The sequence below is a fragment of the Micromys minutus genome (genome assembly GCF_963924665.1).
Source record: "Micromys minutus genome assembly, chromosome: 1".
NCBI classification, from domain to species: Eukaryota; Metazoa; Chordata; class Mammalia; order Rodentia; family Muridae; genus Micromys; species Micromys minutus.
Genome location: NC_137969.1, coordinates 123,123,801 through 123,140,290, shown reverse-complemented (window position 1 = coordinate 123,140,290; position 16,490 = coordinate 123,123,801). Strand labels below are relative to the sequence as shown.

The window sequence follows — 16,490 nt, the reverse complement described above, 5'->3', positions numbered from 1 at the left end:
CCATCTTTCCCTATACAAATATTCAGGAATAGGTTCTTTGTATAAAATTTGTATGTGTGAGGATTGGGAAGAATTGGGGTGGGGGGGCTGTTACTGATGTCCTAGGCATGGATTTTTCTACTGGTTCTCAGTTTCCACACATGCTTAGAGCAAACGTTGTGTGCCAAGCCAGTGAGGGAAGTACAAGGCTATATATCAAAACATTTTCAAAAAACTGGGGTCCAGTGTAACCAACAGATGAGGTTAGACATTAGGGAAGGTGTTCTGTGATACTATTAGAATAAGGTTCAAAACAGTCCTTAGAAGCCACAGAGAAACCCATTGTTTCTGCCTGGAGGGTTCTAAACAGGCTGCCGGGGGTGGGGGGAGCACTGCACACTGGAGACACAGGAGGAAATGACATCAGTATAGTAGTCAAGGTTATTGTTTGCAAAATAAGCAATATTCCCGTTCCCAAGCTCTGCCAGCCAGAGTTCATTACTCACAGACGATCAAGTTTGTAAGGAGCTCAATATGTCTTGCCCAGCTTTTGCTCACAAACTGGATAAGAGAAGCTAGAAAGTAAAATGCAAATTCCTTCACCCTGCTGCCAACTGGCAGCCCCCAAGAGAGAGCAGCCAGGTGACACAGAGGGGCGTTGACCATGTCACCGTCATAATTGGCTTTTGGCCTAGTTCCACGGACAGCAATAGGAACAAGCGAGCGGTGGACTGCACTGAGTGTTTACCGTGATCTCTCACAGAGTCGCCCTTGAGTTCAGTACACGCTCAGTACCTTAGGAGCTGAGTTTTATGATGTCCGCACCTCCCTTTCAAATGGTTAGTGCAAAAAGAGGCATGAAAAATGATGCAAATGTGGTCAAATGAAGATAATCAGAATGCCTTGGGACATGATAGACAGGTATCTACATGTTATTACAGCTTTCTCATACATTTGAAATCCTTCCAAATGAAAGGTTAAAGGGAAAAAAAAAAAAACATGAAAAATTCCTGAGTGACTTTTTGGTTTACAAAGGGGGTCAATTATTTAATTTCCCAAAATAGTATCTTGCATTGGTCAAACTCAATCATTTAATAAGTCACTTTATGAGAATAAGCAGTTTACAGCTACATCAACCCCGTAGCCTTTTTGGGGCACATCGGGTTTCTCTGACAATACGCTGAAACACATAAAAAGTATCTGAGCAGAGAGGCCAGTACAAAAATACACAGAAGGAAACAATCTGCTAATCTCGTATCTATGTGAAATTTCGTAGAGATCTGTCTAAACAATAAAGTCATGGTAGAGGAGTGGGGTAGGAAACACCCTTCTCTGGAGTTCTTCCAGGCAGATTGGACAGCTGCCGTCACCACTCCATCCCAGGGCAGCTTCTTCATGGACCGAATCACCCTTCCATGCCCAAGAAAACAGTGTAGTATCTGGTTTATGTCCCTGATATCAGATACTTGCAGCTTTATCATACTTAGATCCCAGGCCTTTTAGGAAACTCTCCGCAAAGAGCTCACATCACTTGGGCACTTAGAAGCCATAAGTAAACACAACAGAGGCAGGTGAGCTGCTGAGACAAAACCATGTTGGTTGGAACTAGGAAGGATGCATGCACTCCCTCCTTGCTCTTTCTACCTGTAAAGTATGTATGCCTGTATCCATACCGGTGGCTCTGCAGGGTTCCCGTGCAAAGACTGTGAAGTCAGGGAGGCCTCAGGGAGGTGATGTCGATGCTGCTCATTTCTTATTCTCCACGATGCCTGGACGTGTCCATCTTTTCTCTCTCCTGACTCTCATCTTTGGTGGTCTACCATTCTCGTTCATCTCTGCCTGCTTGCTTAAAGAAACTAAAATCCTGACATCATCCAGTGAGCACAGACTCCTGCTCTTTCACACACACACTCACATGCACACACAAGCTCACCCACGCTCATGCACACACACACTCCATGCTCTACGGTTCTGTCTTCACCTCATCAGCACCACCACACTCTTGTTGCCTCGACTGTTCTAAAACCATCGAGCTGTCGACTCGTTCATCCTTTGCCCAGCTGAGGTACACAATCCAACTTCCACACTGCCCTTCTCTCTCTGCTCTCGCTCTGCTCCAGCTGTAAGGAGAAGATGACGGGGCACCAATGAAAGGAAAAGTCACAAAAGAAAAAGTCACGGGGCACCAATGTTGTGAAAAGATGATGATCCGAGTCACAGCACCAATGTTAGGGGAAGGATGAAGAGAGTGGGGGAGGCATATGCCCCATGGAGGTGCGGCAAGACCTGGAGGCAAGGGAGATGCCTTTGAGGGGCCCATGTTGGGAATCCCTTCCCCCTGAGGGACCAGCCACACAATGGTATAGTACAGAATAGAGTTTATTCAGGTCATGGGAGAGTTAAGAGGGTGGTAGAGGCAGAAAGAGAGAGACAGAGAGACAGAGAGACAGAGAGACAGAGAGAGAGACACAGAGAGAAAGGGACAGAGAGAGACAGAGACAGAGAGAGACAGAAACAGAGAGAGAGACACACAGAGAGAGAGGAATAGAGGAGTAGAGGAGAGGCTGGCCATGAGCATGTGGAGGGAGAGGGGGAAAGGGAAGGGGAGAAGGAGGGGTAGGGGTGGGAGAACAAGAGAGCCAGGAGGCAAGAGAGGCAAGAGCAAGAGAGAGAGGAGGGGGCAATCAGCTCCTTTTATAGTGCCAGGTCATTGGGGCGGAGCATATCTGGCTATTGCCAGGTAACTGAGGGGTGGGGTTTATAGAATCCCGACACCAGCCAACCTCTGACCCCAGGCCTACCCTTCCACCTCTTACATTTCTCTCCCCTAAAACCCTGGTTTAGCCAAGTTTTCTGGAGCAGAGCAGATAAATCAACTTCTTCAAGTGAAGTCTCTCTATCCAAGTGAGCTTGCTAAGTTATTTATCCTTCTTCTGTGCCTCAGCTATTTCTTCTGTAAAATGGGTTTAGTAATAGCAGCTTTGAATCCACATGTTGCTTTGCCCCAAGGTTGCTAATATAGAAGGGCCCTACTACTCAATGAGAACCAGGAGAGGTTATTTTTTTATTTTTGACTCGTGAACAACTCGGGGCATTTTTGACAAAGATCATGGAAGTCTCTATAGTTTCATCGAATACTGAGAACTGGTCTAACTTGAGAAGTTTGTGTATTTCCTACCTAAGGTCTCAACATTTATAGGAGGCCCTAACCAAGCTTGAATAACAGGAAGGTTAAAGGTCCCAAGTAATTTTGCACGCTATATGTGTGCCTTAAATCTACATTATTTCCTTATCTTATTGTTGTAGACTAACAAGAAATAGCTTAAGGGAAAGAGGATTATGTTGACTCCGAAGTTTGGGGGTACAGTCTGGCATGTCAGGGAGAGCTGGTGGCAAGACTAACTCTCATTCTTTGTGAACAAGAGTGCGAGGCTGCTTCCTCACTCCTGGGTAGGACCAGAAGCAGAGATTGGACAGGAAGTGGAGCCAAGCTAAACATCAGGGCCTCCAATGTAACCGACCTCCTCCAGCTAGGATGCAAGGATTCTACAATCTCCTAAAACAGCAGCATCCGGGGAAACTCGTGAGCCTAGGATGAGGAGCATTCCACAGTCAAAGCATAACAAAGAAAATATAGTATGAAATGCCCACTCTAAAGAGAATGACCTGCTTAGCATTTCAAAGGCTGAAATTGTAGAGTTTTGTATTTTTAAAGGCCACAACACGTCTGGTAGCTCTGAGAACCCCTTCACCACCATCCACAAACCTCTCCAGGTCCAGGTGGTAGCACCCTTTCAGCATCTTTGTTTACTCTTCAAAGATAGCCATGGGCGGAGTAGTGCAAGCTGCTCTCCCTACATCAGTCATATGAGCAGACTGGCCTCAGAATCCAAGTTCTGGGGAAAGGACCTGCTGACATCAACCAACAGAAGCACAGGGTGAGAGGTCAAAACGCTTACTCTATTATCTGCTGAGACCTCAGTGTGCTCAGCAACAGGGCAGAGACTATGGTTTCTATGAACTAAAGCTCTTGGAAAGAGCCACGCCCACCACTGAACTTTCTGTACAGCTGATTAACTGATGAGAAGGATGATGCTTTGGAGAGGCTGGAATGTTGCAAGTCTAGAGCCAACTCATCTTGGGGTATGTCTGGCCTCTTAAATGCCATTCATTGCCTTCCTCTGTGGCTGACATGACATCTCTGTGACCACTGGGTAAATCCTCTGGGATATAGGAACAGATCCCTGGTTTCCAACCGACTGAGAACTAAGAAAGCCTTCAGAGAGCATCTGGGCCTATAGCAGAGTTTTCTCCCAGTTTGCCTTTACCCACTTATAGATTGGATGAGAATGGCCCTCACAGGCTCATGCATTTGTACACTTAGTCCTTAGTTGGAGGCACTGCTCGGAGAAAGTCTCAGGAGTGTGGCTTTGGTAGTGACTAAAGTCAGGCTTTGAAAATTAATAACTCATGCCAAGTCTAGTTCACGCTCTACTTTTTAAAAAAGATTTATTTGTTATTATATTTATATGAGTACACTGTAGCTGTTTCAGACACACCAGAAGAGGGCATCAGATCTTATTACAAATGGTTGTGAGCCACTATGTGGTTGCTGGGAATTGAACTCAGGACCTTTGGAAGAGCAGTCAGTGTTCTTAACTGCTGAGCCATCTCTCCAGCCCTCATTCTGTGTTTGTGCTTGGTATTCAAGGTGAGAGCTCTCAGCTTCCTCTTCCAGAAGCCCTCCCTAGATCCACACCAGGTCTACTCAGCCCCCTTCAACCATAAACCCAAATAAACTGTTTCTTCTGTAAACCACCTCAGTCAAGATGTCTCAGCACAGCAACAGGAAACTGATGCATTTGAGATATTCCTTGATTTTTCTTCGATCTCTTTCTATAAAAACTTCATCAAACTGTCACCACATTGGACCATGGACTTTAGCTTAACCTAAACTCTCTCTCTCTCTCTCTCTCTCTCTCTCTCTCTCTCTCTCTCTCTCTCTCTCTCTCTCTCTCTCTCTCATCTCCTCTTAGGTGAGAGTTCTGTTTTGACACTGACTTTTCTATGAGTCTGTAGGTCCTAAACTTGGAAATGTTCTCTTGTCTTGTCTCGTTGGCTCCTGACTCAGCTTTTCTCCTGAAGCTGTGATGGAGAAATGTGTCCCAGAGGATCCTTGCTTTGGGCCACCAAGCAGTTCATTCCCTTTCAGCAGTCCCTGTTCTTCATCTACTTATGTCATGTCAGCCACAGAGGAAGGCAATAGATGGCATTTAAGAGACTAGAGATGCCTCAAGATTATTCGGCTCGGCAAGTGGTACTCCGTGTCTTTCCTAGCCATGGGCTAACTCTATGCCTCCCCTCAGCATCCTGATGCTCATTACAATGTTTGCAGAAGCCCCAACTACAGTACCTCTGTGCACATGGAGAGACTCCATCCTCTCATTTGGAAGGAAATTCTAGGTGTAAATGCTTGTTTTCAGAGGACCCCACTCTGAACCCAGAAGCAGGCAGGTAGTACAATTACCTGACAGAGCCATTCCTGGCAATACAGCAGAAAGGCAGATGCCTATCGGATTCTCTGGAATAAATTTTGAATGAACAAAAATAGGTACCAAAGACTCTGACCTAGTTAAGTTTCTATTGCCGTGATAAACACCATGAGCAGGAGCAGCGAAGATGAGGAAATTGTTTATTTCATCTAACAATTCTCAGGTTACACTCCATCATCCTTGAGGGAAGTCAGGGCAGGAACTTGGAGGAGGAACCCAGAGGCAGGGAATAAAGCAGAAGCTATACAAGAATGCTGCCCCCTGGCTTTTCAGCATGCTTTCTTATAGCACCCAGGAGCACCTGCCTAGGCATATTACCAAACCCAATGATCTGTGTTGGGATTCTGTAAACCCCACTCCTCAGTTACCTAGCAACATCCAAGTATACCCCATCCCTCAGTTACCTGGCAATAGCCAGGTATGCTCTGCCCCAGTGACCTGATACTATAAAAGGGGCTACTTGCCTCGTTCTCTCTCTCTCTCTCTCTCTCTCTCTCTCTCTCTCTCTCTCTCTCTCTCTCTCTCTCTTGCTCTTGCACTCTTGCTCTCTCTCTCTCTCTTGCTTCCCCCTTACCCCTCCTCTTCCACTTATCTCCTCCTCTCTCCACGTTCTCATGGCCAGCCTCTACTCCTCTACCCCTCTATTCCTCTCTCTCTCTCTCTCTTTCTCTGCCTCTACTACCCTCTTAACTCTCCATGACTTGAATAAACTCTATTCCATACTATACCGCCGTGTGGCTTGTCCCTCAGAAGGAAGGGATTCCTAACATGGGCCCCCCAGAGGCATCTCCCTTGTCCCTAGGCCTTGCCGCACCTCCATGGGCCATATCTCCCCCACTCTCTTCATCCTTTCCTTAACATTGGTGCTGAAACTCGGGATGTCATCTTTTAACAACATTGGTGCCCTGTGACTTTTAACAACAATCTGGGCCTTTCCACATCAATTATAGATTGATGCCTAACAGGCTACTGACAGGTCATCTGATGGGGACATTTTCAACTTTGAGGTTCTCTCTGCTCAAAGGTCTCTAGCATGTATTAAGTTGACAACAACAACAACAACAACAATAATAATATTCAACACTGACACTCTTTCAACAGTACCCTGAGTCTCTCTCAGCAGGCTGTTGATTCAAGAGTAGGCTGCAAGCCCAGATTCAATGCAAGTGCTATCCCAGAAAGTGCTGTCTGTGAAGTGCTGTCTGTGAAGTGCTGTCTGTTCAGCTCTGCTTAGGGAGGCACCAAACCAACTAATTACAGCTTCAGGTCAGCTGTGAAACACGGAGGAGAGGTGCTGAGGGAAGGGATGCCCAAGAAGAACACACCTCCAATGGGAAAGAGGAAATAGAAACAACAATCTGGGAGAATCAATTTTTCCTTAACCAAGATGAGCAGTGAGGAGGCAGAAGAACACGCCGACATGAGCTATGTAGAGAAGTCTACACAGTGACTTTTGTCTATGACATGCTGCCCGGTACTTTAGAGAGCCTGGCTGACAAGTGTTTAAGTTCCCAAGAGCCTATGCAGTAGAGCAGTAAATGTGCCTCAACATTTAGAGAAAATGGACTGGAAGAGGCTAAGTGAGTCACAGAAGGAAAGTGGGAATTTGAACCCTTCAATTCTTAGGCTCTAAAATCCCTGTCATTTTCAACCTCATCAAATGATACTCTGCAAGTTGTCCACACTATGTGATTCCATTTACCTGGTACTTCAGAAAGAGGCCAAAGCATGCTATGGTGATGGGGGGGATCAGAACAGTGCAGTCGCCAGGGTACTGAGATTGAGCAGGAAAGGACATGGGGGAAGTCTCTCTTGTGCAGCTTGGTGGAGGTGTAGGACTGGCTTGCACATGTCCCTCAGAGTCTCAGATTTCACATTTAGGAGCTGCGTGTCTTGTTCTATGTCCAGGATCTTTCATTAAAATAGAAACCAGGGCCAAAATTTTACAGCCCATTAAATACATTCAAATTCTGAACTAAAGTTTGTATCTATAAATAAACATTTGTAAATATTAATGTTCTGAATTATTTTGAACCACTTTCTAGAAAGTTCTAACTCTACTGTCATAAACCTGCTCTGATATTGAGGCTTGGTCTGTTGCTATGGTAATGCTAAATACTGGTCCTGGTTGCCTGGAGGGATGAGAAGATTTTCATTTAGACCCAGGTGATGCTATGTAACTTTGCCCCACCCCCCAAGTTATCTCTGATTGGTGAATAAAGATGCCTAAAGCCTTGAGCTGAGCAAACGAGAAATAGGCAGTTTTGATTCCCAGGTTTGGGGTCTGAGGTAGAACCATTAGAAGGAGGAGGAGGAGGAGGAGGAGGAGGAAGGGGCAGGGGAAAGAAGAAGACACCCTGAAATAGGTGAGTCATAAAAACATGGCCATGAGGGCTGGCTAATTGGAATTAAGAGAGGCCCAGGTGGAACATGGAAAGATATAACTCAGGGTTATTGGTAGGGAAGTAGGCTAGATAGCTTACAGGGTAGATATCTGCCCAGCTCTGGTTCTCTAAAAGCTTATTATAAACACTAAGGTTGTGTGTCGTTTATCTTGGGAACTGAATGATCAAAGGCAGGACAGAAAGCCTGGCAGAGATTAAACTTACTACAACACCCGATAATAAAGACTTGCTTCAAAACCCAGCAGACACTGTCATCACGATCCATTCTGGACTCGGTCAAGAGCACAGGTTAAATGTACCCAACACTCACATGAAGTAGAGCTAGCGAGGAACACATGCCGGCCTGCATTTAAGATGCCCTGAAACACAACGAAAATGCTGTGCTTGCTGGCTGCAGGATGCTTTGTGTTGGGATTTCTCAAGATAGAAACCCCACTATGTGTAGCACAGTTAGACCTGAATCCTTACCACTACTGGGACTCAAGTTCCCATGTGGTGAAATTACTGGGAGCAGAACACCCATGGGGTCTATTTCTTCATCTAATTTGCAATTACTATGGTCCCCACCATTCCCTTTGCATATACACACTCACTTTCCACATGTGTTTCCTGCCTATCTCAGTGGTTTCTTGTAAGATTCAAACTATGAACTCAATCAAAAGTAAAATAGGGGAGGCCAGATTTAGGTGGCAGAGGCAAGCCGATCTCTATGAGAACAAGGGCATCCTGGTCTATTGTGTGATAAGCCAGCCCTAGTGAGACCCTGTCTCAAAAAAAAAAAAAAAAAAAAAAAACAAAAACGAGTAATAAATAAAAGAAAAAAATTACACTGCACTGGAAGTTCTACAGACAAACTGAATAATTTGTTAAGTACCTCCCTAGAATAAAACCAAGGAAGGTAAGCATTACTTACTCGCAAAGGAGGGTTCCATTTTCTAGTCCTGTCCGGAAGTCTTTGTCACCAAAACTTCGACCAGTGACTTGCTGGAAAAGAAAGGGGGGGGGGGAGAACATAAGTTTTTCTTTTAGAACCAGGAGGTTCAGTATTTACACAAACAATCAAGAGCCCTGAGAAACTCATGAATGAGAAAAATCTATTGACCTTAAATCCCCTTGGGGTGTGTGGCTTTGCATAAATCAGATGACATAGACAGATCATGAAATGTCAGTTCTTCCTGATAAGACTCTGTTACTTTCTGGGCTCAACCTCAGGAAGTCAAGGTCATAGTGTGTCTCCTCCATGGGGCATGTGCACTCTCTCAACATAAAAAAACAAATAGCAACGACACATAGAAGGAACTGCCCCAAGACAAAGACCCTGTATACTAAAGCACTGGTGGTCAGGGAAGGAGATGCTGTCAGAGTCTAATGTCATGTGGCTAACACTATGGCTGCAGAGGATAGCCAATGTGCATAAACGATAGAGCAGGACCAAGGGACAATTATGGTGTCTCTGGCTGTCGGCGACCATTGGCTGGGGAACGAGGTACTCAGAGTTTTACTTATTGGTTCTCTGAATTCCTGACCTAAAATATACCAGGTAGTCATGTCTGTAAACATGCCCTAAAGAAAATTCTAGTATACAAAAAACCAGAAGTCATGTCTAATAAGCTACAAGAGAAAAGAAAGAAGGAAGGAAGGAAGGAAGGAAGGAAGGAAAGAAAGAAGAAAGAAAGAAAGAAAGAAAGAAAGAAAGAAAGAAAGAAAGAAAGAAAAGAGAGCCATACTCCAACAATAAAAAGGGCAAAATGAGGAGGTAGAAATGAAAAGGGAAGGAAAAGGGAGGTGGGAAGGAAGGAGAAAAGAGGAGAGGAGAGGAAGAGGAACAAAAGGGGGGAAGAAGAGGAAGGGGAGGAGGGAAGAGGAGAGTGAGGAAGGAAGGGGAGGAGGGAAGAGGGGGAGAAAGGAGGGGAAGGAGAGAAGGGAAGGGAGAGGAAGGAAGGGAAGGGGGCAGAGAACAGATAGAACATGGAAAGGTTAAAGACTTAGTGCTAACCATGCAATCAATCATTCATTGTGAGTGGCCACAGAGTCCCCAACTTAAAACACAGAGATTGTGAGACAACACAGAAGTTGAGTTAACCTTGAGCTGCCTACAAATGTGCTGGATAAACTGGAAGACGGGCACTAAGGCAAGTCACAAGAAACCTGGGCCAGTTGTACCAACAAACATCAGAGGAAGATATCTCAGCACAGAATATAACAGCATGGATGGAGAAAGCTCCTTCATAACAAGGGTTAGTTCACTGACAAGACATTGTAATAGTGAACATAATGTATTTCACTATTCACCATATGTTTAGAAAACCCTTCAAACTATGAAAATCAAAGCAGACAGGATTACTAAGAAAGAAAGACAGATCATAAGTAGAGTCAGAGTTTGAAATATTTCTCTTTAGTAACAGATAAAACACATAAAAAGAAAGTTAATAATGGTATAGAACACATGTGTAACACTATAGACCCAATTGGCCTAGTTGATGCTTCTAGAACATTCCACCCTAATTTACCAAGACAGACCAAATTCTAGACCATAAAAGAAGTCTCAATACACTTCAAAACATCTATCCAATGTGGTTGTTCTGACCACAACAGAATTCAAAATATCTGTGAACTATTCCCAAATGTTTTTAAACTAACTAGACCAATTCCAAATGATAAAAAAATTAAACATTATAATACATTTGTAGATAAAATAGCATAAACCAAAAATTTACAGAAATACTTAAGCAGGATTGGGGGAAGGGATACAAAAACTCCAAAGAGAAACAGGACACAAATTACCAGAGACTCAGGAATGGCAAATGACATCACTGCAGGGTATAAAAATATTAAAAGCACAATAGGGGGCTATTACAAATAAACTAAGCAACCTAGATTGCTCTGATGAATTCCTTGATGTAAGAACAATTCATACCACAGGGAAACAAATCATCCTCCTACAAAGAAAATAACAGGGCTCAAATGCTCACTGCTAAGTTGCACCTACAGATTACAGAGGAAAAAAACTAATTCGGTACAAAAGCATGCAGACGATTTAAAAAGTATGCTTTACTATGTACTTACGATGACTCACATTCTGCACTCTGACTAAAGACTTCTAATTAACATTCCCTTCATGACAATGCCAGACATCACTATTAAGATTAACAGCCACTACCAACGGTCCCTTTGCAGGGGACTAAGAGTCATGGCTCAGACCCTTCTAACCTCTCCCTGGATCCCAGCCAGTGGAGGATTCCTAGCAATTTTCCCAAGAAGGCACTGGCCCTGGCATCATTCCATGACCGCATTCCAAAGGCACAAGAGCATGATGGGAAACTCAGCAGAGGAATTAAGAAGATCTGAGGTTGTGTGGATGTACACACTTTGAATCCTAGCACTCAGGAGGCAAAGGCAAGTGGATCTCAAGGCCAGACTGGCTCTATATAATGAGCTCCAGGTTAAGTCCTGACTATTAATATATGTGTTTGTGCATGCATGCCTGTGTGTGTGTGTGTGTGTGAGAGAGAGAGAGAGAGAGAGAGAGAGAGAGAGAGAGAGAGAGAGAGAGAGAAAGAGAGACAGAGACAGAGAGAGAGAGAGAGAGAGAGAGAGAGAGAGAGAGAGAATGAGGTGAACCCTTAGGTTGCAGGGTGTTTGTAAAGAAAGCTCAGACTCAGGAAGATCCAGAGCCTAGTAGGAGAAGCAGCAGATGGTCAGGAACACTGTAGCTCGTTCCTGCCCCTACTTCTTCTCATCTCACCATTTGATCTGATCGTTGAAACTCCATCCTCACAGTTGTCCATCCCTAACTGGCAAAGCCACACCAAACCCTTTCTCCTATATCAAGCCCGCCCATCAATACACGTAAAGTAAATAAATATATATTTTTAAAAAATCCTCAAACCAAAAGATAACATATTCTTTGGAAGTGTCCTTTACTCCCTCCATCCCAACACCTTTCTCTAAGCCACTGTCACCTCTACCCACCAGGCATGCCCAGCCTTTGACACGGTGACTTGGCGCTGTCACCAGTGAAGTTCACGCTCAAGATCGTCATGATCAAGAGAGAGAAAAGAAAGATCTTAATATAAAAATCTCAGATTGTAAGTTGTAGTTTTGTGTGATGACAGGTCATAGATTGAATGTGTCTGACAGACAGTTTGGACTCAGGTAGAACTACTTCTCCCTGGCTTCCCATCTACTCCCAAGGTGGGGGGGGGGGGCTCTTAACCTGTAAAGGATCATCAAACCAGAATACCTTTCATTGATTCCATAAAATGACACTGAACCTCATTCATCATGGCAGAAGCCAAGTTCCCACAGTTCTCTAATGGTGTTTAGTACGTACACACACACACACACACACACACACACACACACACACACACACACACGGGGCAGAGAGTATAGATGACAAGAAAGACACTGGAATCCTATAATTCATGGACAAAAACTACCAACCAACTATCATCTCAGTGACGAGCCCAACACATCTCTTCATTCAAGGGACTCCTCAGTAAGTCATCAGCTCTTTCCTTGGCATCCTTCCAGAAGCTGCATCAGCTTTGTATCAGGCCCTCCCTGCTTTGTGTGCAGGGTTAATTCACTTTAATTACTAACCACAATATTTGTTGCAGGACCATGTCACCGTATGGCTGATTTATCAAAACCTGGTTTTCCAGGAAAAGAAAAGCCTTCATCTGCCTCCATAATTCAACAAAAGCAGAAGGCAGGGGCATTACAGTGTGTCGTCACACTGTTTAGTGCGAGTAATTATTGAGGAAGCTCATCTGTATCCGACTTTCTTTCCACAGAGCTCAAAGGTAATTCTGGATTTATCTACACCGCTGGCTCTGCTCTGAATAATTTAGATTCTGAAATATGGAGACACCACAAAAGGACTCACAAAGGAAAACTACTCAGGTCCATGGCAACATGTTTACGATGTGTTCATAATGTAACATTCTTTATATCAGAGCCCTACAGCCTGATTGTTTTGTTACTATTGTTAATATGTAATGCAAGGACCAGCCAAAGCCCACCAGGAACTGGTCTTCCAGCCCAATCATTACCATGTATGCAAGCAGTGTTTCAGAAATACTTTCATGACTCTTTTGTAGACTTCTGAAAGAAAACCACAAACAGACTACAGGTCTAAAGATGATGCAAATAGAGGATTTTTATAGGTCATTGTTTGGTTTGAGGTTTTTAACTATAAATGTATTTACTTTATGTGTATGAATGTGTTACCTGCATTTACACACATGAACCATGGGAGTGCACGGTGCCTACAATGGTTAGAAGAAGGTGCCAGATCCCCTAGAGCTGGTGTTAACAGATGTTTCTCTGCCATGGTAGCCACCATGTGAGTGTTGGGGACCCAGGACCTCTGCAAGAGCAACAGGTGCCCTTATTAACCATGCCACCTCTCCAGCTCCTGATTGATTGGTTGGTTGGTTGACTGACTGAATGATTGATTTATTTAGAAGACATGTTTTGTTTTGTTTTGCTTTGTTTTAATCATACATCTCTGGCTAGCCAGGAACTCACTATGTAGCCTAGGTGAGCCTCAAACTTTCAAAGATTCTCTTGCTTCTGCCTTCCAAATTCTGGGGGTTACAGGAGTGAGCATCATTCCAGACCTTCCAAAGAAGAGATTCAGTTTGTTAACAACACACACACACACACACACACACACACACACACACACACTATGGAGTAGATTTTCACTCGATATTGTGTGATATTGAGATGTATAATAGCAGGTAACTTTCAGAGGGGTATGATTTCCTCTCACACTCTGTTAATGATAAAAACCACACTCCTACATTCATGAAGAGGCCTAGCTGCAGCTCATTATGCATTCCCTCTCTCCTGGCTCTGCCTTAATTATCTAAAGTAGCTGTGCATATTTCGTGCAGAAATCCTAAGATACAGCAGACTAAAATTCTTCTTACTTTTTGAGTTGTTTTCTCTCTCTCTCTCTCTCTCTCTCTCTCTCTCTCTCTCTCTCTCTCTCTCTCAGAAATAAACCCCTCATGAGATTGTTAGAAGTCAAACCAAGATTTTTAGGATATACTCTATAAACAAAGGTAAATCATATTCACTTAAGGAAGATTTAGCAAGCAGCCTCTAAGGCCATCGTTTCAGCCCCTCCCCCACCCTTCAGTAGAGCAGGACTGCCTTCATCCCTCTGTTCTTTCCTGCCAACGCAAAGGCTCTATCAATGCTCAGGATCTTCTCCATTCCCTTCCACATCTCAACCTTAAGCCTTTGTCCAGGGCTTAAAGCATTTCCCTGCTGGTACCACGATAAACTCTCTCCTTTCCTCAAACCCCTAATTCAATGCTATCCTTCAGCCGCCATCTTGGTTTTCCTTCCCTGCTCCAGATTCTATGTGACACCCTGTCTCTAAGGTTGAAAATTTCAAACTCTCTTTATTCAGTTTGGTGAAAATTCCTTAAAAGGTGAAGAGTTACAGCTGAGGCCACTTGAACTGAATGACTCTAGACAAGTCCATGAACCTCACTTCCCCTCTGAAGAAACGGTAACTACCTATTCCAGTGGTTTGCATGAAGATGAATCAAAATAGCACATAAAACCCTAGACCCATGCCTGACCAAGGTAAGAACTCAACGCATCTCATCACTGCATGGGCCCAAGGTAATGAAAATACAGGGCCACCTTCCCTTCACTGCTGTTGCTTTTATTTCTTCTTTTAGTGGTCTGCAGCTATTTTTCTTTCCTGGTCTTCTGTGAGGCGGTGCTCACCAGCTCTCCGATGATAGGCAGGTATTGCCATACCACCTAAGTTAAAGATGCTCCCCTCCTACGATCTTAATCAATATCTTAGCAGCTTGAGCCGACATCTCCATCCTTCTGAGATCAGTTGCCTTTCCTGGGCTTCCTCATCATTTCATGCTCCTTGGTTTCTTCCTGTCTCGTTAAACAAATTAGTCTTTCCACTTCCTTAAGGATCTCTACCTCAGAGCCTTTCCTCTCTGCTCTCTCTTCCCCTTTCTTCTCTTTCTACATCCTCGCCTTTCCCTTCCCCAGATAAGTCCTAGCATTTTATGTTATATGTTTGAGGAGAATTCATGCATTTTTATACATGGCTCTGGGCCTTCAAGTCCCAAATCAAATCTCAAGTTTCTCATTAAACATCTCCTCTGGGTACTACACACACACACACACACACACACACACACACACTCACACAGGCACACAGGCACACTCGAGAATGAAAATAACAAAATCTTAATCCATATTGTGGGGGGTTGCCCCCCCAATCCAACTTGATTCATCTCTGGTCTTCACTTCAATGAATAACACAGGGATGAATTCGAGCCACCAGGAAGAGCAAAGCTCTCTTTCTGAAGCAGATTTCAGACCTGACTTTTCTGTCTCTACATAGTAAGGGTGAAGCAAGCGGCCATAGTTTGTAAGCAATACAATTGTAGTGCCCACCCATGGGACCCTGCTCAAATCATCACCCACACAGCATCCTGAGATCTTTCAAAATTCCCACCATACCCCCCTACTTCACACTAGATTAAAGTCCATTATAGAAAATATCTTTTTATATGACAGGTGAGTAAGACAGTGTCCTACAAATTAAGGGACTCATGGAAAGTTATGTGCACAAGTCAGCAGCAAAAGTGACACAGACCAGTTACCCTTGGTCCCATCAAACTGTGTTCAAATCCCGGAGGCCTCCCGGCCAGTTAGATCGCTACACTTTGTTCAGTGATAATTGCTCCTTGTATCGATTCAGTTTGGCTTGGCAGAGAAACAGCACAGAAGCCCAGGACTGGAGTTATTTAATCATCATTACCAGACCGCTGTTCCCGCTAGCACCAGCTCTGAGTGCCTAATATGGAGAATAATAAAATGCAATCTGCAAGATCCATTTATATTTTCATCATGTCATCGGAAAACCAGAAGGCACTGTTTATAGCCACAGATTGACAGTGCCTACAAAAAAATAAAATATCTCATTAAGAATACAGCTGATGCTTAAAAGTACCCTCGGAGCATTCAGTCTTCTGATCTAAGCATTGTATGATCTGGACACAGAAAATGGGTTAGTGCCGACACGTGTGCGTCGGTTCAGCTGACTGTGTTTGCACATTCTCAATCTGTCCCTTACAGACAGGGTGACAGAAGCTGCAGAGGACAGACAGAAAGACATACACGAAGAGTTCCACCAACACTAAAAGCCTTAGTGACAGATCGGAGAGATAGGCGAGTCCGGAAGGAAACAGGTCAGGATGGTGCTGTGAGCATGTTACCTCCTGTCAGTTCCTCGAGCCACGGGTATTTTTACCTGGGTGTTGTGTTGTTTCTTCATTAAACATTGCACTTCTGGGCTAAATCTGGCAAAAGTGTTGCAGTGAAGTGGAGAGTCACTGAATTAAGCAGATCTGGTTCAGATTCCAGAGCTGTGCAGGAGGACCCTGTTGTACTTGGTTGTGGGAGGTCAAAAAGTAGAGTAGGTGCTGTTTGCTGGGCATCTCATGCTTCTGAGATGGGGACAGTGCTATTTCTCTCCTGGTTTTGTTTCTCAGGG

At 44.1% G+C, this 16,490-nt stretch overlaps 1 protein-coding gene across 19 annotated transcripts in view; it reads right to left on the bottom strand.

Moving 5' to 3' along the window:
- Window positions 1–16,490, bottom strand: part of LIMCH1 (LIM and calponin homology domains 1) — a 294,369-nt gene that overhangs the window by 174,951 nt on the left and 102,928 nt on the right. For all 19 annotated transcript variants that reach the window (XM_080927843.1, XM_080927859.1, XM_080927858.1 and 16 more), the window contains exon 2: window positions 8,850–8,920. In XM_080927843.1, coding sequence (XP_080783969.1) covers window positions 8,850–8,920 — 71 coding nt within the window. The remainder of the gene's footprint in view (window positions 1–8,849; window positions 8,921–16,490) is intronic.